General features: G+C 34.4%; 1 protein-coding gene across 1 annotated transcript in view; it reads left to right on the top strand.

Moving 5' to 3' along the window:
- LOC131692668 (limbic system-associated membrane protein-like) overlaps positions 1-23,746 on the top strand; it is a 360,515-nt gene that overhangs the window by 257,039 nt on the left and 79,730 nt on the right. Inside the window, exon 7 of the mRNA XM_058979833.1 lies at positions 13,079-13,176. Within this exon, the coding sequence (XP_058835816.1) occupies positions 13,079-13,176 (98 nt within the window). The remainder of the gene's footprint in view (positions 1-13,078; positions 13,177-23,746) is intronic.

The following is a 23,746-nucleotide window of genomic DNA, read 5'->3' as shown; positions in this document are numbered from 1 at the left end:
TGTTGCGACTGATTGCATCTATAATCTATCATCTGAAACGAGTAAAAAATAACCCCAATGATGAAAACCTCAAGGCTCTTCTGCAACACATAACTAAAAAAGTTAATGTAATGAAAAAGCGGTGCAAAAAGGCCTACTTTGAAAACCTTCTATCCAACACAACTCATTCAAAACTTTGGAAGAATATTAATACCATTTTTGGTCGTTCAAAGTCGGATGTTCCCATCAGCCTAATTTGCAACGATATCAGAGTCACTGAGACTAAAGAAGTATGTAATGTTTTCAACGAGTATTTCTCTAGCATTGGCAAAAATTTGGCTGACAATATTCCCACGAGTCCCAACTCAAATCCTATTACAAATATACAACACGTCCAAGAAACAATCTTCTTGCGTCCTGCAACCATAAACGAAGTGATACTTTTGATTAAAGACCTCGAAAAAAATAACAGTTGTGGTCCTGATAAGATCCCCGCTAGTGTTCTTAAGAGTAACTGTACCGCTTTTGCAAACATCCTAACCAAAGCTTTTAATTTAATAATTCAAACCGGCAGGTACCCAGACTGTTTAAAAATAGCCCGAGTAATTCCAATTTTCAAAGCTGGTGATCCAAACCAACCTTGCAACTATAGACCAATTTCAACATTGTGCGTTTTCAATAAAATTCTTGAGAAATTGCTCATCACTCGACTACTCGAGTTTTTTAACAAACACAACATAATTTACAACTACCAGTATGGGTTCAGGCAGGGCTGCAGCACTTTAATTGCAATGACCGAACTAATTGACTCCATCATTAGTCAAATTGATAGCAAAAGAATTGTTGGTGCCCTTTTTCTGGACCTAAAAAAAGCATTCGATACTCTGGATCACTCAATCCTGCTTAAGAAGTTAGAATGCTATGGTATCAGGGGAGTAGCAAATCATATTATTCGTAGCTATCTGTCGTATAGGAACCAATTCGTATCTATTGGAGACTCGTGTAGCTCTTATAGACCAATAGAAATAGGAGTGCCCCAAGGCAGTAATATTGGGCCACTGTTATTTTTATTGTATATCAATGACCTAGGTAGACTCGGGTTAAAAGGGACTCCTCGTCTTTTCGCGGATGACACAGCGTTGTTCTACCCGAACAACAACTGCCTGGATATTGTACGCGACATTGAATCGGATATAAAAACACTAACGATGTATTTCAACGAAAACCTTCTTTCCTTGAACCTATCAAAAACTAAATATATGCTGTTTCGTTCATCTAGAAGAGCTATAGGCGTGCATCCAGACCCAAGAATGGGACAGTCTGTAATTCAGGAAACTAACTGCTTCAAATATTTAGGACTTCACTTAGACCCCACACTCTCCTGGATTGAGCATATCACATCTATAGAGAGAAAAGTTGCATCGTTATGTGGGGCTATGCGTAAAGTATGCTCTTTTGTTCCCCAGCATGTACTTCTAAAATTTTATTATGCGCACATCCACTCATTGCTGAACTACCTTGTATCTGTGTGGGGCCGTGCCAGTATCTCGAATCTGAAAAAGCTACAAACGCTTCAAAACAGATGTCTTAAAATTATTTATAAAAAACCATTTATGTACCCTACTATTTTGTTATACAATAATAATGCCCATAACATTTTACCTTTGCTTGGGTTGACTAACTACCAAACAATAATATACATCCACAATGCTTTGCATAATACTATTGCTCATAACAATCTAGAATTTACAACAGGCATTCGAGCTCACAGCACTAGACAAGCCAATCATTTATTATACTCCAGAGTATCCACGAACCTTGGTCAAAGACGCATTTCTTTCATCGGACCTAAGATATTCAACCAGCTTCCTACTGATTTAAAGCAAATAACATGTCGCACTCGTTTCCAAGCAAAATTGAAACTAATTTTAAAAAATAAAATAGGAGAATTTTTAATTTAAACTTCGTTCACCACCAATCGAGCTTATTCCTTTAGCTATAATTGGTTAACATTTTTTTAATAAAAACAATTGATAAATGCATTTTTTATAGCAATTAGTAATAAATAAATTTAAATTATAATGAGCTTCCTGCAAAGCTACGATGGGACCCTTAAAAGGATTCTTTTCCGCTGGGTACTCGCCGTAGCTTCTTGTCAAATTTTATGTTTTGTCGGTCTCGTAATGTTTTTTTTTGTTCTCAGCGTTTCCGCGATTCGTAACTTTGTTTTGTTGTGCTGACCTTTTTTTTGTACGCTGAGAACTGATGTGTCCACTACCAGGGGGCTCCGTTTGTGAGCTTTTTGGTGTGGGGGTAAGAGGCGGGCTATTAAAAAAAAAATAAAAAAAAAACAAAAAAAAAAAATTAGTAAATTAGAAACATCGTGTCGATTTCGTCTTTCCAGTTTGTGCAAGGCGACTTGTCCACACGCAACTTTAAGTTACTCGCCAGAACGTCGCCATAGAGAGCAACATTTCGGTTCGTTTCGATTATTGACCAAGCAGTGAAACATTATCTCTCGGTCTTTTTTGGTGTTCGTTGTTGAATAAAATGAGAGACGGTCAGAAATGAGGAAGAAAAGTAGGAAAGAAAATAAATCTATCAATGGGAATTTACCCCAGGATCGCCTCCTTCAATTTTTCCATACTTTCAAGGGCTCCAAAATAGCACTCATATCTTCTCATTTCAGTTTATATAAAATGACATTTTCTAAAGGGCCTTACGTCTTCGCTATTTGTACGTCTTCCATGCGTTAGGCTCAACAAGCTTTAGTTGAAACTAACCCCTAAAGTAAATCGTTCCTAAACCTACAATCAAACAAACATCGCAAGTTTCTTCATGAAGTCTACCATCTCTTTATTTCTTGAAGTTCAACAAACCAAAAAGAACTGAAAAGTTGTTCTCACATACCAGCAAAGTATTGCAAAAGTTTGACAGGAAATGGATACATTTCAACAATTTCAAAACAGGTGAATCTAAAAACAAGTCTCTTTCGCAAACGAGAAACAAGAAACACAATGACATTATGTGTTCTCTTTCATACGCCGGAAGCGAGTGATGCTAAAATTAATCTGCATATTTATAGGTTCGTGTCAATTTAGTGTTGATAATATTTAACCATTTAACAGGTTTTACATAAATTACAAAATACACTCCGAAAACGGAACCTTACGAAAGGTTCACTGTTTTGTAGTTCTACACAGTTCACTGTGTCATATGAGGGTTTTGAAGTCGATGAACAAGTGGTGTGTCGCAAACCTATATTCACGACATTTTCGATATTCATGACCTTTTTATCGTCTTTCTTGTATATTGGGGTGATGAGACCCTCCTTCCACTCCTCCACGGTAGCTGTTATGTATTCCAGATCCTTCCGATTGAAGAATACCCCTCTCAGACCATCCTTATCAGCCGCTATGTTGTTCTTGAGATGTTAGATAGCCTCCTTGACATCTTCGCGTACTGACATAATCGTCCTCCTCAAACGGCTGATTATCCGTAGCGCTCATCGTTGTGCTGCGTCCATCGTTCGATCACCTCGCGTTCGTCCGTCTAGATGCTACCTTTCTTAATCTCTGTCTGACGGAATCTGCGATATAAAGTCGTTGCGAGTTTCTTGAAGAATGAACGTGTTTCTTTAGAACGATACAGCAGCTCCTTCTTCTATCTCCGACTATTTCAGAAGGCGCTTCTTATTCCGAAAAAGACGTGTCTGCTGTTTTCGTTTCTATCCGTACGACTCCACGTTCTCAGCGTGTCCCTCCTCTCCTAGATGAGCTATTTGGAGATGCTGGGCGTAAGCTTTCAGTACGTCGGTCTTCCTCAATAGGTCCATGTTATGCCGTGGTGGGTATCGATAACTTACTTTCTTCACTATGGATAGTTTTGGAAGTAGCATAAGCATCACTAGGCAGTGGTCCGAGTCGATGTTAGCGTCGCGATACGTTATTACGTCGATAATGTCCGAAAAGTGCCGTCCATCAGTCAGGAACGATTTGAGCCTCTGCTTGCTGGGGGATCTGCAAGTGTTTCTGTGCAGGCTGCGATACTGGAAGAAGGTTCTCTTTATAATTCTTGCAGGTGGCGAATCGGATAAAGCGATTCTTTTGTTGGTAGGCACTGACTTTTCAATAACCGGTCTGAATTCCTCTTCCTGGGCAACCTGAGCAGTAAAGTCGCGATAACGTTCCTGACATCATGGTTTGGGCAGCGATCGTTTTCATCGGGGTAATCTTTACCGGTTTCAACCGTTTTACAAGATTGTTTAAATACAAATGAGCTAAACTTCTCATATTTATTTCGCAGAAAAATAATATTGTTAGCGCACAAACTTTTTATTACTCCGGGAATTCAATTGGATAGGGTAAAGTAGAGTTGAACTATATCACCACATCCACAAATCGCTGACCATATCAGAAATTTTAGGGCAAATTTTAAAATTCTCTTGCCTCGAAGTTACTCTGGGACGGTAAACTTGGAGTTGCCGCTTTAAAATATTCTTTTTCGGGGAATTGACGGAAAGCGCAAAGTAATTGCTAGACAACTGTAGTCATTACGATTGTGAACCTCTAGTCAGAACATTTTGCATTTTCAAGCGATTTTCATAATCGTTGGGCCTTTGAATTCTTTGTATTTTTGATAATAATTGTTTCTAGTGTTTTACATTTCTTACAAAAGAAATGTATAGGATTCGCTCAAACTTTGAAAACTTTTTCCGAGGCCCGGAGGGCCGAGTTTCATATACCAATCGACTCAGCTCGACAAATTGAGACAATGTCTGTATGTGTGTGTGTGTGTATGTGTGTATGTATGTATGTACAAAATGTCATGTAATTATCTCAGCAATGGCTGAACCGATCTTAATGAAACTCGTTTCAAATGAAAGGCCTAACGTTGCCATTTGACACTATTATTTTTGTTTTTCGATATGTTGTTTACTTTCTGAGATATAGGTCATTTTGTCAAAACATTGCAGGTTTTTAGTAAATAACTTTAAAACAAAGCAACGTTGTCCAACAAACTGCACATAATTAGAAACCTTGTAAAAATACCTTTCTATTAAGCTATATATTGTCAAAATCCGCTCACGAGCGACGGAGATATTAAACATTTTGTATTTGTATTCCTCGCTCACCAATTATCACTAATTAAAAAGGAGACCGTTTCATATAGAGTATTGCTTTACTGGTGTTTTAGGGGCAAAACTAAACCGATTTTGAACATCAGGGTATGAAAACACATCTACGTGATTCAAGGAATTCGATTTTGAAAACATTTTGTGAATTACCTATATAATAATTGAACTATTTCTCAAAAATGAATATGTAAGTTCACTACAAAAACAAAATAATGCGTTCATAGTGATTTTTTTTCTAGAGTTCCTGTATTTATCCCTTGGATTAGGCGTTGCGTTCAATCGTAAGTAAATATTGGATGGTATATAACTATACAGATCATCAAGTAATTCACCTAGTAGTGAGATAAGACTTCTCATACAATTATACTCGTGGCATCACCGAAAGAAACTGTATTTTTGAATCCCAAAACTCTAGAAAAAATTTAGCTCTTTGCAAAATTTAGATTATATTGGTTATGGCGCAAAAATTACTACTTACATTATTTATAATAAGGATGTAAGGAATCAATATATCGCATAATATACCTATAAAAATAAGGTCTGGCATGGCCTCACATGCCCTCCCCATATCTATCTCACTCTCTCTTTCACTCTCTCTCTTCATGTTGGTAACAACTGTCACGACTCACATCTATCTTGCTATTTCTCTATCCATTTCTAAGTTGTGTGATAAGATTCTCTGCTAATCTTTATTAATGTTCAAGCTAATTTCATGTGTGCGATGTAATTGTGAAGGTTTGAGAAAACAAAACTATTTTTTGTCTGTTACCCTATTATTTTCTTTGCATTTTAGTGTACAAGAGACTCGCGGAAACAAGTTTAATAATACATCCTACATGTCAAATAAAATATTTGTAGTCCGAGAAAATTTGCAAAATATTTGCCTTATGGGAAAACTATGACTATTTTCAAGGTGGAATTGGTATTTCGAAACGTTGCACTATGGGTAGACAGGTGACCATCGAAAACTACATCAACTCAAATTTATTTCTGTTTCATTCAAAGCTTGTATAAACACTATAATAAAGGAAATTCATGGCTATCTCAGAAAAATATGTGGCTTAACTGGGAGGTGGGACATTCCACGTGCGATATTTCAACTCTTCGTATCTCTATTGAATTTTGAATAAAACATATGCTCAAATATGTCATGTGAAAACTGAGAACACCTTTTTGTGATGAAATTATTGAAAATGCACATACTTTATATTGGTATGAGGTTTCATGAAAAATAACGGATCAAAGCCCAAAAATATCCACGAATTAGATCCGGGAAAAGAAGTCTCCTAAAGTCCCCACTCTCAATGGGGGATGCAAGTACAAGGTGTCTTCTAACTTATCCTCGTCCATATCTGCTCTATACTGAGTACACTTCAATTGAAGTTTCAATGGAAGTCACAATTAGTAGTGAGGCATTGGATAATTCAGCACACGTTTCGTTCGAGTTTTCCATATTGTACAAGTAAATTAGCGAGGATTGCAACCAGAGTTTATGCATTGGACAGATAGTTGATCTGACTACATTTTTGCCATCCTGACAGTTTGAACCATTTCTTTTTCACAGTATTGGATTGTACAGGGCTTATTTATCCATATTTCCTCAACGAGAATTCCGAACGAAACAATATGCAAGCTATAAGGATGACTGGAAAGAGACTGCATTATAATCAACTGAATGCACGCCTTTTATGCTATCGACATAGCCTAGACACTTCACACTATTTATTTTAATTCAAATGAAAACTTTGAAATATCTACTTGTCTCTTTTACAAATCGCATTCTCCATCTTTTGCTCTCTGTTCAAAGGGCTTTCGTGAGATTTTATCTACTTTCCGAATCTGTAATAAGTTTTGATGTAGGCGTTAATTTGATAAAGTTATGACATATTTGTCGAATGATGATTCGTCAAATCGTTGTAAACGTCACGAAAGAATGTGTCATGTGACCTTGTCTCACTTTACTATATTCAACTGCGCGTTAAATTACTGGACCAGCAAATTCTATTCTGCACAATATTTTTCGGGAATATATGACCAAAAAGTAAACTTTGATTTCCAAAGCAAATTGAACGTTCCAGGTTCCTGATAACTAATTAAGGTCTATCAATAATGTTGAAACACTAAATAATCTTAAAACGACGCCGTCAAGTAAAGAAGCGTAAAAACGAAAAGACTAAAACAAAAAAAGGATAGAAGCCCTAGAAATCCCATTGTATATTAATTAGCCTTTCCGCGGAAGATACAATTTTCAAAATCATTTCATAACTTTCTGATGTAATGGTTCTCAAATTCGTACAATCTGGATTATCTATTTTCTTATTTTATTCAAAAATGTTTTTTAACTTTAACTTTAAATGATCATTGCATTTTAATTAATTGTTTCATTCAGCATCTTTTTATTAATTTTGTTAATCAGCGTTCACTTAATATACTTTATTCGTTTTATCATTTGGATTCACTCTGATCAGTTTATTCATTTCGTGCATTTTAGTCATATCATTCATTTCACTTATTTTATTCCCTGTTTTCATTCATTTCATTCATTTCATACATTTTGTTTAAAATGAAGAACATTTTATTAACCTGACTATTTTTTCAGTTTTATTCATTTCATCCAAATAATGCTTCTGACACAATTTATTTTTTCTATTGATTTATAACCTTACAACATCGATTAATTTATCATTTCAATCAATGCATTTTCTTCTTTTTTATTCATTTTGTCAATTCACTTCATTTTATTTATTTGGTTCGTTTGTTTCATTTATTCATTTAATTTATTCTTTATTCGTTTTAGTTTCTTAGTTCATTCCATTCATTTTATTCATTTGAACCCTTAAATTAAATTGATTCATTTAATTCTTTTGATTCATTTGCTTCACTTGATTCATTTGATTAATTTGATTAATTTGGTTCATTTAATTCATTTTGTTCATATCTTTAATTTTATTCATTTCAGGTTCAGTCATTCCATTTATTTATTTCATTCAATTTGTTAGTTTGAGTCAATTCATTCTATTAATCTTATACTTATTTCTAAATATAGTCTAAATTTTCATTAATTAAGCTAATATAATTTGATTCGTGTATTTGATAATTTTGATTTACTACTTCGCATGAGTTCTGCAAACTAATGAATGATCCAACAGTGATATGTGTAAGAAATGTCTCATCTCACTGCTAGGTGTATTAAATCGGTTTTTGGTTTGGAATTGTTTCACTAATCTTTCAAAATTTTGTCGATTATCTCGAGTCATCAGTACTACTTCATTTGCATATACTCTGGCGTAACAAAATTCTTTCTACGGGCCTGCTAGGTTTTAAAACAGACATTCTAACTACAAGAGTAACGGAAACAATTCTTGATATGATGCTTTTTTCCAGTATCAGGTATAACAGATTCCTCGTACAGTAATATGCATTTTTATAAACTATCGGCAAAGAGCTGATGCCAAATCGCGTTGTCGTGCCTCTATTTTGTCATTTTTTTAACACTGTCACCTTAAACTATGAGCCATGAGTTTGCACCTTCAGTAAATTATCCCCCCCCCCGCGATTACTCGGTCGAATAGCACAACATAGGAAGTTCACTGCCGTGGACATGGTTCGGAACATCTATCAAGCGAACGTAACTTTTTATTCACTTTCCCTGCTTGTAGATTATATTTGGACAGAAGTATGAAGCAGACTGCGCTAAATAGTATTCGGACAAGCTTAGCTTCGATCGGGTACTAAGTCAATACCAGATTCTGATGAGACTTTTTAAATAATAAGTATTGAGTCCTTCATACGGTTGGCAAGGCTGCATTATTGTGCAACATGAGGCCACACTATGTCGCCATTCACCTCTGATACAGAGCTCCTATCTCCGCGGTGCTACCCGAGGTACGAGCCACCTTGTGCCGTTTTTGCTTGAACCCGGGCTGGGTTGGGTTCTGACCCAAACTCCTGTCAGTTCATACATTATAACAGCGGTTGGGGTTGGAGCTTGGCTCAGTTCCGCTTTGGGTGGAAGCAGCATTAGAGAAGATCTGTGGGTCGTATGATGACAGGGAAGTGTAGCGGATGATGCGCGCTTGAAACTGTTAGTGTATCCGTCATTCAAATTAAAGCTTTCGGTACAGTTATTTCAGATTGCTCAAAAGTATGTCATATTCTCTTCACAGATAAAGTCGAGTTTTCTCTTGTAGCTTCGTTTTATTTACTACGCTCGATTATTGTTTTCGAGACCATTTTGTTTTTTTTTCCTTTTACTAGTTTTTCTTCTATCAAAAATATTTGTGAAAAATACATTTGAGTGTTTCAAGACATTTCCTCGCTTTTTAACGTGAAGTTCAAGTTCAAGCTTAACGAAAACAAAAAAAACTGTAAATGACAATTCAAGAATAAATAAGAAGCAAAACTCCCGTTAGCCGGCAGCTGTCCGCAGTTCAAGTTGTATGATTGAAAATGACCGTCATTACAAATAAAACTGCTATCACAGGTTCGCAGTATAACACAGTAGCAAAAATGGATGAGGCCCACTTGGTTCGAAAAGAGTGTGGCGTTCTGACTGGTCAGAATATGACTTGCGTAAACAGCGTCGTATTCAACAACAAAAAGAGAAAGATAAAGCTACAAAGTGTAAAAAGTCGAAAAGAAAGCAGGGTACTAGTTACAACAATATCAACAGTAATAACAATAACAACTACAACGACAAAGACAGCAAGAGCAATAAAAACAGGAACCACATTAAGTACAACAATAACAATAAACGCAACTACAACCAAAATAATAACAACAACAAATCCAACAGCTGCAAGTCCAATAACACCACCAACAACATCATTGGAAACAGGTACAACAAAAACAACAACGACCACAGCAGAAACGAACAACAACAATCACCATAACAATCGACATCACTGTTCCTCTTGATCATGTGAACGTTCGTGTTTTCGTCAATTTTAACGCACTTCTCAGAGGCAGAGCAGGACAAATATGACGCAGCTGGTAACAGTACAATAGTTTTGGATAGTATTGTTATGCATAACAAATCACAACCAACTTCTTCGAAAGCCACTGAAATTTTGGTTTACTCTCATTATGTTAATGGAATGAGGAGCGCCGTAAAGTTGAACGAAATCCCTAAGAATACACCAGGCTCCTCATTTTCGATAATTCTAGGTGCCGAAATAAGTTGGAATGAGGATATAAAAAGTGAAGAGGTTTTTGGAAGTGACTATAATGGTTTTAGAGATGATCGTGATTTACGCCGAACCCAAAGAATGTCAGGCGGAGGAGTTCTCATCGCAGTTTCATCTATATTTAATTCCGATCCTATTGTTTTACCAAAATTAAAAGAATGTATGGGTTAAAGCACATATCGCTGGCGAAATCCACATTTTTGCCTCAGTGTATTTTTCGCTGGATCTAGCTTGCAAATCAACATATGAGATTTTCTTTCAAGCAGCTGAGGAAATAATCTTCCTCTAAAATTTAAAGTTCATATATTTGGTGATTTTAATCAGCGCAACTTTTATTCCTGACTGTGAAAATGAGAGTATTCTACTTCTAGTATTCTACACAAAATTTACAGGAAACACAATAATCAGGCTAATTTGGAAAATACCTCAACATTCGCAATTATCGAAGTATTGCCATTCTGTCTTGCTTTCCTAAACTTTTCGAATCCATCATAAATAAAAACTTTTTAAACCAAATGAAACATAAAATAACAAATGCGCAACATGGGTTTTTTAAAGGCCGTTCAACAAGTACAATCCTTCTAGAATTTATTGATTACTCGTTAACTGCCATGGATAAAGGAAATCATATAGAAGCTCTTTACACTGTCTTCAGCAAATCTTTCGATAAACTTGACATTCCCATGTTAATTTTCAAACTTGAAAAATTAGTAATCGTGACGAGACTCCTCCATTGGATGAAGTCGTATTTAACAGATCGGCAGCAAATAGTAAAATTCTATGGTATAAAATCTGATGTAATTAAAGATACGTCGGGGGTTCCTCAAGGTTCACACTTGGGATTGCACTTTTAGTCAACGGGAAATGAAATTGAGAAGTGAAACAATAATTTCTCTAAAAGTTATCTTAGACAAAAAATTAAAATTTGGTGAACATTACAACACTATGGTTCATTGAGCTAGCAATATGCTTAATATTATGAAACGATTCGGATATCACTTTCAAGATCCTTACACAATTAAAACTCTTTACATAGCACATGTTCGTTCTATTTTAGAATATTGTAGTATTGTTTGGTCATTATACATAAAAACACGAAGTGAGCATTGAGTCAATTCAAAAGCAGTTTCTGTTATATGCACTACGTAAGTACATGGACAGCATTCCCTCTTCCATCTTATGAAGCACGTTGTATGTTGATAGATATTCAAACATTGAAAGAACGTCGGGACCATGCTATGGTCTCGTTTCTAAACGATATCGTCATGCAGCGTACTGACTCAGGTTACATACTGTCAAAATTAATTTCATATGCTCCTACTCATCAATTTCGCAATAGAAATTGTTCGCGATAGGTCATCACCGTACAGATTACGTTGAATTCGGACCACTTAACCAGATGATGACTGTATATAACGAGCATTGTGAAAAAATTGACTTTACCATGCCCCGAACAAGTTTGCAACAGTTTTTCAACTGTTTGCGAAATTAAAGTATATAAGAACAGTAGTATATAAGTAATAAATGTTTGTGTAATGTAGTCTATGAATGTTTTTTTGGAAAGCTGTTTATATGTGAAACAGTTTTATTCCGGGTAATGGGGATTAGTGTAACGGGGCTCTTCGCAGTTACGGATAAGAGGCAGTGGAATTCGGGGTGAGAGCATTCGGGAAAATGACATTCGGAGTAATGGGGTAAAACTAGTGCAACGGTGAACCATTCGTCACTTAAAGCTATAGAATCTAACTCAGCATGGGCGAGTATCTTTATTAGAAATATTATTGCGAATTCTGATTTACCTAAGCCCTCGTGTTGGTCACATAAAATATAAAAACATTTCAATCTCCGGATGTAATAACCAATAAATCGAGAGGCAACTCTCCTAAAGGATGAACGATCAAAACCCAAAATTAGTGGTAGATGAATAGAAAATAATGGAAAATAAGAAAAAAAAATAGAGTGTGAAACAAATTGATATATCTATCCTCTTTAATTCGATACATCAGAGATTTACGTTTCGAACAACTCCCCAACCCCGTATTTTTTCTCTGTAAATATTTTAATGCTTATGAGCTTTCATTACCAGACTTCCAACATGTTTCCAAATCTCAAACTACAGCTTCCGTTCTAAATTAAATTATCATTATTCCAGTTTATGCCCGTCTTGAGCCTGCCGAGTGAATAAAATATTCAAACACTTTCAGGCACTTGAACTAAGTACTAACGAAGAAACAAAACACATCACAAGCCCCCTTCGGGAACAGTTTATACAATAAGGGGTACTGCGGGTTACCCAAGCGAAGCTGCAATCGAACTCCGTCCATGTGCTTTTACTTCGTTCTGATATAGCTTCCGGTGGTGGCTGTGACTATGGTTGTATCCCCCCTCCCCACCCAGTGGACCATATTTGTCGTTCCGTCGTCGTTAGCCATCGTTGCAGGCGCTCGTTATCGTGCACATTGTAGCTACCTTTAACACCAGGGACTGCCTCCTCCTTCTCAGGAAGGTTTGTATGGCTGCCACCGAACATAAAACAAATCCCTATTCCTCCACCGTGTACCGATTTCGATATTTTTATTTCATCTAATTTACATAGAAGCAAACTCACGTTTCTCCGGTGGCGAAGGTGGCAGACAAATTGAATTAGAATTCGGGGTGCAATTTTCCGCGTCGGAGGATCGATGCAAGAATGAATTAAATTTCAAGTTTAGCTCCCAGCGAGAAACATCCGAACAAATAGTGATTATTCTATTGCCTTTTTCCCCCCTCTTTGCAGCCCCGCCGGATATTACGGTGGAAAAGACCTGGGTGCACGCCAGCGAAGGCTTCGACATCGACCTGATGTGCACGGTGCACGGGGACGTCAATTCCGAGGTAAGTTCTAAAGTTGTTCAAAAACAATAATCTGCGAAACATTTTCCAAACTCAACAAGTACCTGCCGCTGCTTCCGGGAGAACGAACCGTGCACACTTGAGCCAAGAGCGGTATTATATTGCACTTTTAGTCAACGGGAAATTAAATTGAGAAGTGAAACAATAATTTCTCTTAAATCAGTACTTTGAAAAGTTTTTGTCAAAAACAGCACTCAATTTGCGCTGCAACTCAACGATGGCAGGACTCGGCTTTTATCACTGTGTACTCGGAAACTTTTCCATTGCGACTACGACGATCCTGTACGATGAATAGCTTTTCATCTTGTTGCGCATAAATTGGGTCGAGTTTTTACACATTCACCTCAGTTGCTAATAGCGCCTGCACTTCATTTTGAAGTCACAGTGCATAAACAGAAAAACCGACACCGTCACTACAGTAGTTGGGAAATGTGTGTATGTGTGTGCAGAGAGGTGTATCGAAGGTTATTTTTTGCAAAGCTAAACTTTAGTAGCTGTTAACGATAAAAGTTTGACTACATGTGCCTGTACTGGCTGTGTGGAGACACAACAGATTTGTTATCTGTTTGTTAAGCATATTTTCTGGTGTAGAGCTAAGGGACCAATCAGAAATTACGTAGCACAAAAATTGTCAAAAATGACACGTTTTCTCCATGTCACAAATATTGTGAAACCCTTTGCTGAGTACACAACGTCATTTCTTTTTAAATTTTTTCCAGTAAAAGAAGTTACTTTACCCACTCCCGCTCCACCATATGGTCGGTATTAAGTCAGACCGGACTAAGTGACAAAATCTTGATTTCGAGAAAAACGAGTTTAAAGTTTGAATCGCAGCATCCTTTACAGTATAATTGGAAATTTTTTTTTCCATAATTCTTGTTTATTGTTACATATTTAAAATCTGACAAAAGTCGGATGTAGCTGACGAAGTGGTTTATCCAGTGCTATCATTTTCTCATTTTTTGATCTTTTGCGACTTAGTCCGGTCTGACTTAACACCGACCATATGTCACAAAATTGATTCTCTCCACTCCGGTTCTTCCCTTCAAAAACGTCACATAATTTATGAATAATCCATAAAGAGTTTCCTCCACAAGTCCATTATCGTGAGTTCAAGCTCTCTGCAATGACCAATGAAAGTTGTCCTGCCTATGGCCGTTACCAAAATGGAAGCTTAACTTTCGAATTGGAATATAGGACCAAAGCATTGCTTTTTGCTGAACATATTGCAAACTATTACAATTTACAATATCGTTCAAACATTATCCTGATCAAATTCTAGTATTTTTTCCAATATCCCGACCACAGCAAATAATTTCATTTTCACCATAATTCTACTTTTCTCGTGAACCTGATCAAAGTTTTGAACATATTTTCGCTGTTTGCTTTCGTGTACGGAAAATTTGAAGTTATGCTCCCACCGGCATGCTGGTAACCACGGAGCTGTAATGATACTTTTAGTGAGCGATCTCAATTGGGAGCTTACCAGGTGTGGTGCTCTTTCGGCAGAAAAGTTTATCTTTTTTATCGCCGAAATGGAACCGACTGGTGGTGGTGGGAGGAGGAACGGGGTGTAATATCATTGTTTCGCGTACGAAGGTATTTTATGTGAACGGGGGTAATGTTCAACACCGGCGATCGCCGGAATTCTTCCAACGGGTTATGATCAAATGATGATCAAATTGTAAAAAAAAATTGTCTGTATTCTATTTTGTATGTAAGTATTGATATTAATTGTGTTAGACTTACGTCCAAAATTGTTTTGTGATAAATCAAATTAGTTTTATTTTATCTTTTGTCTGTACTGGAACTAGAATTTTCTATTTTTGTGCAAAAATTTAGATTGACCATTAAACCCGACTTTATATCTTGGCTAATCTACTCTTACTCTATTTCAAGCAAAAACGAGGATGTTAGTTGTTAGTAAATTTCCTCCAATTCTTTCTTTTTCCCCATATGTTTTTTTTTCAATATAATTTTTTTCCAGTATAGTGATTCTTTTTTTGTAATAGTTTTAACTCTGGATCTTTTGGATAGTGTTTTTTTGGTTGCACGAGTTGTGTTTTTTCGTAATTATATTCTTTTCAAAATACTATTTTTCATAATATGTTTTTTTTCATAGTATATTTTTTCAAAAATGTTTTGTGTCGACAACATTCGTCGCGGGGTAAGTATTTTGCGGGAATACTTGATTGTCTTTCTTCCTGTCTATTGTGGTTTTGTGTGTTTTTTTCAACATCTTCTCCTATCCAATTTAGATTGACCCAGGAGAATTTTTGAAAGTAAAGACTTAAATTCCTGAAAAGAAATACATGATAATACCAACCATGCAGAAAGAATTTGCTGAAATATTACTTACTATAATCAACTTTAACGATCCTGAAATTACAATTTAAATTTGGCGAGGTGGACTGATGCGCAACTTGTAAGATCAAATCGAAATTCTTCGATTAACATTTCATTTGATATTTCTGAAGGGGAGAAGAAAAAAAAGGAATAACGCACTGATTTGTGTAATCAGAGCCGTAGCGTGCGGTTGGCCAGGCCGACACCCACCAAGGGCGCCAACCTTAGGGGAGGCGTTTAAATCTTGATCTGTCTTATAAAATAAGTGAGGTTAAGTCATCAAATAAGTAAGTATAGGAGTATCATTCCCTGGTACACACAATATTATTGTTTGAAAGTCGAACTTAAAAAGAAAGCCAAAGTAGGCATATAACTAAGACTCTATCACAAAGTTGCCGGTTCCCAACCTAGGTCCAACCAATCCTGCACTAAATTGAATCTTTGATTGAAATGTCACATGAGATTTTTGGTGTTCCTGGAAGCATTGGAAACTACTTGTTTCTTCTCAAATATCTAAGAACTCCGTCTTGCTGGTATTGGCTGCCTTAAGAGGCAGAACCATTTGCTATTAATTAGTGCAATAGTGCATGCATGATGCGCAGCACTAATAACCTAAAATGTAGATAATCCTTGTCGAAGAAAACGCAAAGCAGTCTCGCCAAAGCCGACACTAGTTTGAAGGAACACACCATTTTGTCCCGTCCGATGCGATTTTCATTGAAAATCTTCGCTCACCAGAGCAAGGGGTCCTTCAAACAGCTTATCCCCTCCTTCAGTAGATCCACTCATGCCAAGTTCGACTCCATAACTACACCATCGATCTCAACTTTTTGAGCGGGCATGTAAACGCGTTAGTTCTTTTTAAAAGTCTTGTCGCCAGTAACGTCATTTGTTTGCTTTAGACAAAATATCACAATTCTGAGCTTACCTAGGCGAACTTTCGAGGCACAGCTGAATATTTCTGTGTCTTGCGTAATATTAGAATACTTAGTGAACTACCTTTGATCCGAAAGAAGGTAAGATATGGTCGAACCCGGTTCAATGTGTTCGATTTTAAATGGAAACTCGGAGTCTTTGATGACGATTTTTGTTGGACATCCATTTTAGGGTCATGTTGGTCATTTCAGGAGAGTTTATTTATGAACAGGCCTAGAGCCAGACGCAAAACTGGAAAATATGAAGGAAGACACAGAAATAATGGGGGATATAATTTGAAAGACAAGTTTGAATTTTATAGTAAAGGAATAATGTGGTCATCTATCTTCACAAGATATAGGGCTGGCTGAGGGATTCCATGAGAAACCGGCCGACCGCAAAATATGACCATCGTCAATTCGAATGAAACTTTGCAGGTGTGTTCGCTGTATTAATCTCCATGATATTCTCTGGCAATTGAAATATTTTGATACAAGAGCAATTTTTCAAAAGGGCGTAAACGTTTCTACGTGCATGACTTTAAAAAAAAAATTTGTTCGATTACTGTATTTTATACAGCAAAACTTTCTGAGAACAAATTACAGGGAATGAATACTTCTGTCTGAAAAAAAAATACACTGAAAAAAATGTTGTGTCATTTTTCAAAAAAACAAAAATTTATGATAAAAATTTAAATTTTTTAAACTTTTTATATTTTGTTACCAAAAACTTAAAGAGAAAAGAAACATTTTGAATGTGATTGCATGATGGATAAAAAATCGGTAAAAAGTTTTCCTAACAATAACTTTTGACATTTTTTTATAATTCTTACTATTTGCAGTCAAAAATACAATTTTCTTTTTGAATATGATTCTAAACGCCATTTTAAATCGAAATGCTCTTAACAAAAATTTTCTAAAATGTAGTAGTTCTCGAGATGTTTTAACTTTTGTTTTAACAACGCAATTACTTTGTTTTATTACGACCTTTTCATAAGTTAGTCGCGTTTATCCATCAACAATAATAGGTTTTTCAAAAGGCCCGTAAACTTTCGTGCAACTTTCTTTTTGACATCAAGGCGATATTGTAAACTATTTGAAAGTTACATGAAAGCAACCAAAATATATTTCAACCATAGGGTCTGTTGATTAAACTATATAGCTGAATCATATGTTGGTTGTTTTCATGTAACTTTAAAATGTTTCACAATATCGCCTTGATGTCAAAGAGAAAGTTGCAGGAAAGTTTACGGGTCTTTTGAAAAACCTATTATTGTTGATGGATAAACGCGACTAACTTATGAAAAGGTCGTAATAAAACAAAATAATTGTGTTGCTAAAACAAAAGTTAAAATATCTCGAGAACTACTACATTTTAGAAAAATTTTGTTAAGAGCATTTCGATTTAAAATGACGTTTAGAATCATATTCAAAAAGAAAATTGTATTTTTGACTGCAAATAGTAAGAATTATAAAAAAATGTTAAAAGTTGTTGTTGGAAAAACTTTTTTTATTGAAAGCTTCTCCAGGATCCAAATACACTAAAAAGGTTGCTTTTACGTCTTTAAAACGATAAACATTAAATTTTTGACATTTTTTGATGGGGTAACGCGAATAACTTTTAAAAAGAGCATAATTACACGAATTAATTGTTTTTGAAGGAGCAAAATTTCAAATATCTCGAAAACTATCGCATTTTGGAAGATTTTTGTTAAATGCATTTTGATTTTAAATGGTGCTTAGAATTATATTCTGTAATAGAATTACAATTTTGTATGTCTATTAGTATGAAATTTAAAAACATGTACGAAGTTATTGTTAGGAAAACTTTCTTACCGATTTTTTCTCCATCATGCAATCACATTCAAAATGTTTCTTTTCTCTTTATGTTTTTGGCAACAAAATATAAAAAATTTAAAAAATGGGTTTTTTCGCAATTTAAATTTTTATCATAATTTTTTGTTTTTTTGAAAAATGACACAACATTTTTTTCAGTGTATATTTTTTTCAGACAGAAGTATTTATTCCCTGCAACTCGTTCTCAGATAGTTTTGCTGTATAAAATACAGTAATCGAACGAAAATTTTTGAAATTCATACACGTAGAAACGTTTACGCCCTTTTGAAAAGTTGCTCTTGAGTCAAAATAATCTTATTACCTGTGGAAAATATTTAGTCTTGCATGACGGTGAAACGTGTAAAGTTTCATTGGAATCACGATTTTAAAGATTTTCGGACGGATCTTCGTGGAATTCCTCGGCTGCAATCCATTTTATTAGAAACTGGAGCAATATGTGAAAAACTAAATCAGCAATGGATCTTAAAAGCATCTCTGTTTCACTTGCTTGTGTAAAAAGATGGGTGGGTCCTTTCTGGAATATAATAGGAATACCCTTGGACTGTTAATTCAAATCTTATGATGTGCACCGTAATCATTGGATTAATGGCCAATCAGTTTGAAGTTCCTAAAATTGTCTATTTAGTATAATTGAGATACGGTAGAGCGCCAATAATTATAGTTATCTTGAATTTTCAAACCGGATACACTTCAAAAGTATTGGCACCTAGGGGGCGGGCATAGCGTAGTTGGTAAATCGATTGCCTTGTACGAAGCTCCCCTCGTCGCTGTTGTGCTATCTTATGACAAACGCAATTTTTGGGTAAACTGAGTTAGATATGCACATCACTTGTCTAAAAAATCTCTACAAAGTGGCGTTTTCAGAATTTTGACATTCGGCTTGATAGCGAAAAACGTGCTGCGAAATTTTATAATTTTTGCTTCGAATGACCGCGCCTGGGGATTGGCTCAAGTTATCTTGATGTATAAGATGTTTTTATGTGTAAAACTATTTGAGGAACGCAATGGCATAATCGTTTTAAAACAAAAATACACGAATAGTGAGAAAAACGCAATTTAAGTTTTAAAATTGAAATAGCATATTTGGAAACACTGTAACCAAAAATAACTATTTTTTTAGATTCCCTGACTCATTTCCTTCAAAATGCATCTTACCTATTGTCTATAGACCAAATGAAACCAAAGATATGAAAAAAAAAGTTAATAATTGATGATTTTTTTCTATGGAAAATTTTCCATGCACTATTATGACACGCCATACAAATTTTGTCATCAAGACACGTGCGACACGTGTGAGTGCGAATTTTGTTTACATTTATAGTAAAAACTCGCAACATAGTCAACGGATCTTCGTAATATTTGAGAGATTAATACCGAATTGGTAGAAGCATCAATTGTGTTCTTTGAATTATTTATATTTATATATTTATTTAATTTGATATTCAATCTCAAACTTTAAAAATTGTTTTTCTCGAAATGTGCTAAATGGCTCTTGTCATAAGATAGCACAACAGCGACGATCTGGGTTCGAAAAAAAAAATTAATTGAGATGCGACTTAAGTTTAGAAATGAAGCTTTAATTTTTTTTTTGAGCGCCAAATATTTTAGAAATTCATGAGATATCGAAATCTGGTGTCAATTAAAAAAGAACAGTATTTTTAATTTTTCATATGAAAATCTCAGCTCAAAAAATCATAGTACCATAGAGGCAACTTTTTCCAAAACAATTTTTGTGAGAAGATACAAGATCTGTTGTTTCATGCATTTCCAAGATATTTGGTCTAGAAAATAATATAAAAACATCTTTTTCAAATCCCAGTATCAACTCAAACCCAGAATTTTTCCAGTTCCGTAAAGGCTATCTTTAAAAAATATTTCAGGATGGCACGTTTCGTTATATCCTAAACCTTTTAGCATTCGAATAAAATTTCGGAATATTCTAAGGGTCCTCAAAAGTTTTTTCACGTATTTTGAAAATATTTTGCACTTTGGCCGTTTTGCTCAACCCCATAATCGTTTTCGATTGAGCTAAAGTTTCGCGAAAGATTTTTTCGAGGTGTTAATGCTGTTGAGGTGCTTCCAGTTATCAAATTCGATGGTCACCTGTTCCCCATAAATGCCATTGGACATCCAAATATACAGTCTTCTGAATAGATGCTCCCTCCGCCGCCTTCAAACACCTAGCGTCAACTGATTTAATAAATATACAGTAAAAGATTTGTGGCTGGAATTTACGTGAAATTGAGTAGGAAGCAGATGTGCCATTTTCATGTACACAAATTATTTTTTGAAGGTCGAAATGAAAAACAAAGCCAAAGTGAAGACCAAAGGGGCGCAAAACAGAGACTCCGCCAAGGGCGCCAGAAGATCATGGCTGTGGCTCTGGTGACCGAGGCCAAATTAAGTGTGAATATGTATATATGACAATTTATTCTTCGTGCTGATATAACTGCCGCAAATTGGTAACTGGTTTTCGATTCTTCTCACGTATTGTCAATTCTCAATCCTCATAAATGATTAAACAGTCATTATTTCACTTAGAAAAGAACATGCGTATTTCCTGCGCACACACTGATAAAATATATTCGTAAATCGCTAGGAATAATTTTCGTACAGACAATTTTCCTAAAATATGCGAATCTTTCGTACATATGATGAATCGTTCGTAGCTCTATTGAAACACTTTAATTTTTTATTACGATTTTTTTTTGCGAAATTCACGATACGACTCTCGTGGGCTTATTGCGAAACGGCTTCATTAGGCAAACGAATTGTTCGCTGCTACATACGAATAAGCCTTTATAATATTTAAGAGCACCATTTGTCAAACCGTCAACGTCAAAAGAGCTTCAATAGAGCTAGAATATGGAGTTCTTGTTGCTCTACGTCAGATAATTGTTACTCATCACGACGGTCTCAGCCTGACTGTTTAGTAACCGTATCCTTGTCCGCCGGTTTCAGGGGGATTTTCTGAACCTCTTTCGAATAAATTTGAGTTTTTCTCTGCAGAAGGAATGTCAAAATAATATGCTATTAAATACGAAAACTTCTCTTAGATGAACGAAATGAATTCGTGCGACCAACGAAATTGTTCATATTATACACAAACGTTTATTAAAGTAAACGAAATATTTCATTTCATTCATGAAAAACAATGTTGTTATCAACGATAACATTCGTGCAGTGTGCACTAAATTTGCAAAATTTACGAAAGCTTTCCTTCACCATGCGGCCATCATTGTTCATGAAATGATTGAAACTATTTACAATGCACGAAAATACTTCGTTGCAGAAAACGACGAATGAACTCGTACATTGCATGATCAATTTTATTATATTTACGAATTTATATTATCAGTGCACTAAATGCACAGTGGATTAGTTACATAGTTGGTCAAATAAACACTAAACAAACAAAGAAATTAGTCTGTTCCCCACAAAGAAAAGTTAGCTCGATAAATATAATATAATATAATATAATATAATATAATATAATATAATATAATATAATATAATATAATATAATATAATATAATATAATATAATATAATATAATATAATATAATATAATATAATATAATATAATATAATATAATATAATATAATATAATATAATATAATATAATATAATATAATATAATATAATATAATATAATATAATATAATATAATATAATATAATATAATATAATATAATATAATATAATATAATATAATATAATACAGGGTGTTTGGTTCATGGTTAAAAACCTCTCGAGAGATGATTGACTGTCATATTTGGAGAAAAAATCGTTCTACACATACCATGAAATCTCAATCGTTACTAAGTTATTGAACTTTTTGTGTTAAAAACTTAATTGTCTTAAAATAGCTCTAACTCAAAAAATATACTTTGTATTTCAAATCTTTTAGATCCATTGGATAGGTGAGTAAATTTTCCACTGAAAAATGTCCTCAAATGTTTTAGCTAATGAGGTTAAGTAAACTTTTCACAGTAATTTATTTAAAATTTAACAATTTTGATCGATTTTTCGTTCACTTAGCGAAAATCTTAATAGTTAACATCACTATTTTAATAATTCAAATTGTTAGTCTTGAACAGTTGTATAATTTGTTCTTTGGCATGATACACTTATCTTGTCTTGTTTTCATGTGTTTGGGTTATTGAACTATTGAAAATGTATGGCACTTATTGCACCTTTTCTTATTTTTATTCGAAAGCATTTTATTTGCAGAGAAAAATGTATTAATACCTTAGAGTTAAGTGAATTTAGTATTCTTTTAGAAGTTAATTAGTTTAAAGTTAGTGAAATTATTTGCATTTTGTTATTTTCTTAAAATAGTAAATAATAAACTTCACTATTATTATCATGGAATTAATGCATCTCAGCAAGTTCTACAATTCTTCCTTTGACTCGATTCAATTATCTCTTTTAGTTTCGAAGCAAAATCATTTTTATCTTCTCGTTTCATATGCAAAAACAACAATTTCGAACCCACTGTATTTGTGATGGGGCTATGCTGTGTTAACAATTAAATTGCAGCGAAATGAAAAGCGACAGGGATAAAGTGTCAAATAACAAGTTGTAGATAATATCAAGGGGCACCAAATGAACAATAGTGACGATAAATTCAGTTGATTAATAATTAGAATAATTACAAAAATCACCAAAAACGCAAATTTTGAGTTATTTTACTAGTAAAAAGTCATGTAGTACACTTAACTAAAAGATATCTGTACATACATCGAAAGGAAATTTCTCAGCTTTCCAATGAAGCCCTGATAATAGCGATATAAAGCATATTTTTTAAATTAGAGTCTTTTAAGACCTTGCAAGTCAATTAAAAAAAAAGTTTAGAAGTCAAATTACAAGGAAACGAGAAGAGATAGGAATATTATTTTGAAGAACAAATTATGAATCGTCCTCAAACCCAACTTTTGGATAATAGATATTGCTATAATCATAATTCATTATTTTGAGAAAATTTACAAAAACCTCATCAAAAACACTAACTTTTAAATACTTTACAACTAAAAGATAACTTAAACTAATTATCTGAGAGATATGAGAACAATATTCAATAGAAAATTTTCTCACCTTTCCAATGGCTCTAAAAGATTTAAAATACGAGGTATACTTTTTGAGTTAGAGGTGTTTTAAGATAAACCAATTTTTTACACAAAAAGCTCAATAACTCTGTAACGGTTGAGATTTGATGGTATGTGTAGATTTTTTGCTCCAATTATGACAGTAAATCACCCTCGAGAGATTCTTACTCATGAACCAAACACCTTGTATAATATAATATAATATAATATAATATAATATAATATAATATAATATAATATAATATAATATAATATAATATAATATAATATAATATAATATAATATAATATAATATAATATAATATAATATAATATAATATAATATA

This window comes from Topomyia yanbarensis, chromosome 3 (genome assembly GCF_030247195.1).
Source record: "Topomyia yanbarensis strain Yona2022 chromosome 3, ASM3024719v1, whole genome shotgun sequence".
Lineage (NCBI taxonomy): Eukaryota > Metazoa > Arthropoda > Insecta > Diptera > Culicidae > Topomyia > Topomyia yanbarensis.
Note: the sequence above shows the minus strand (reverse complement) of the source record. Positions and strands in the feature narration are given on the sequence as shown.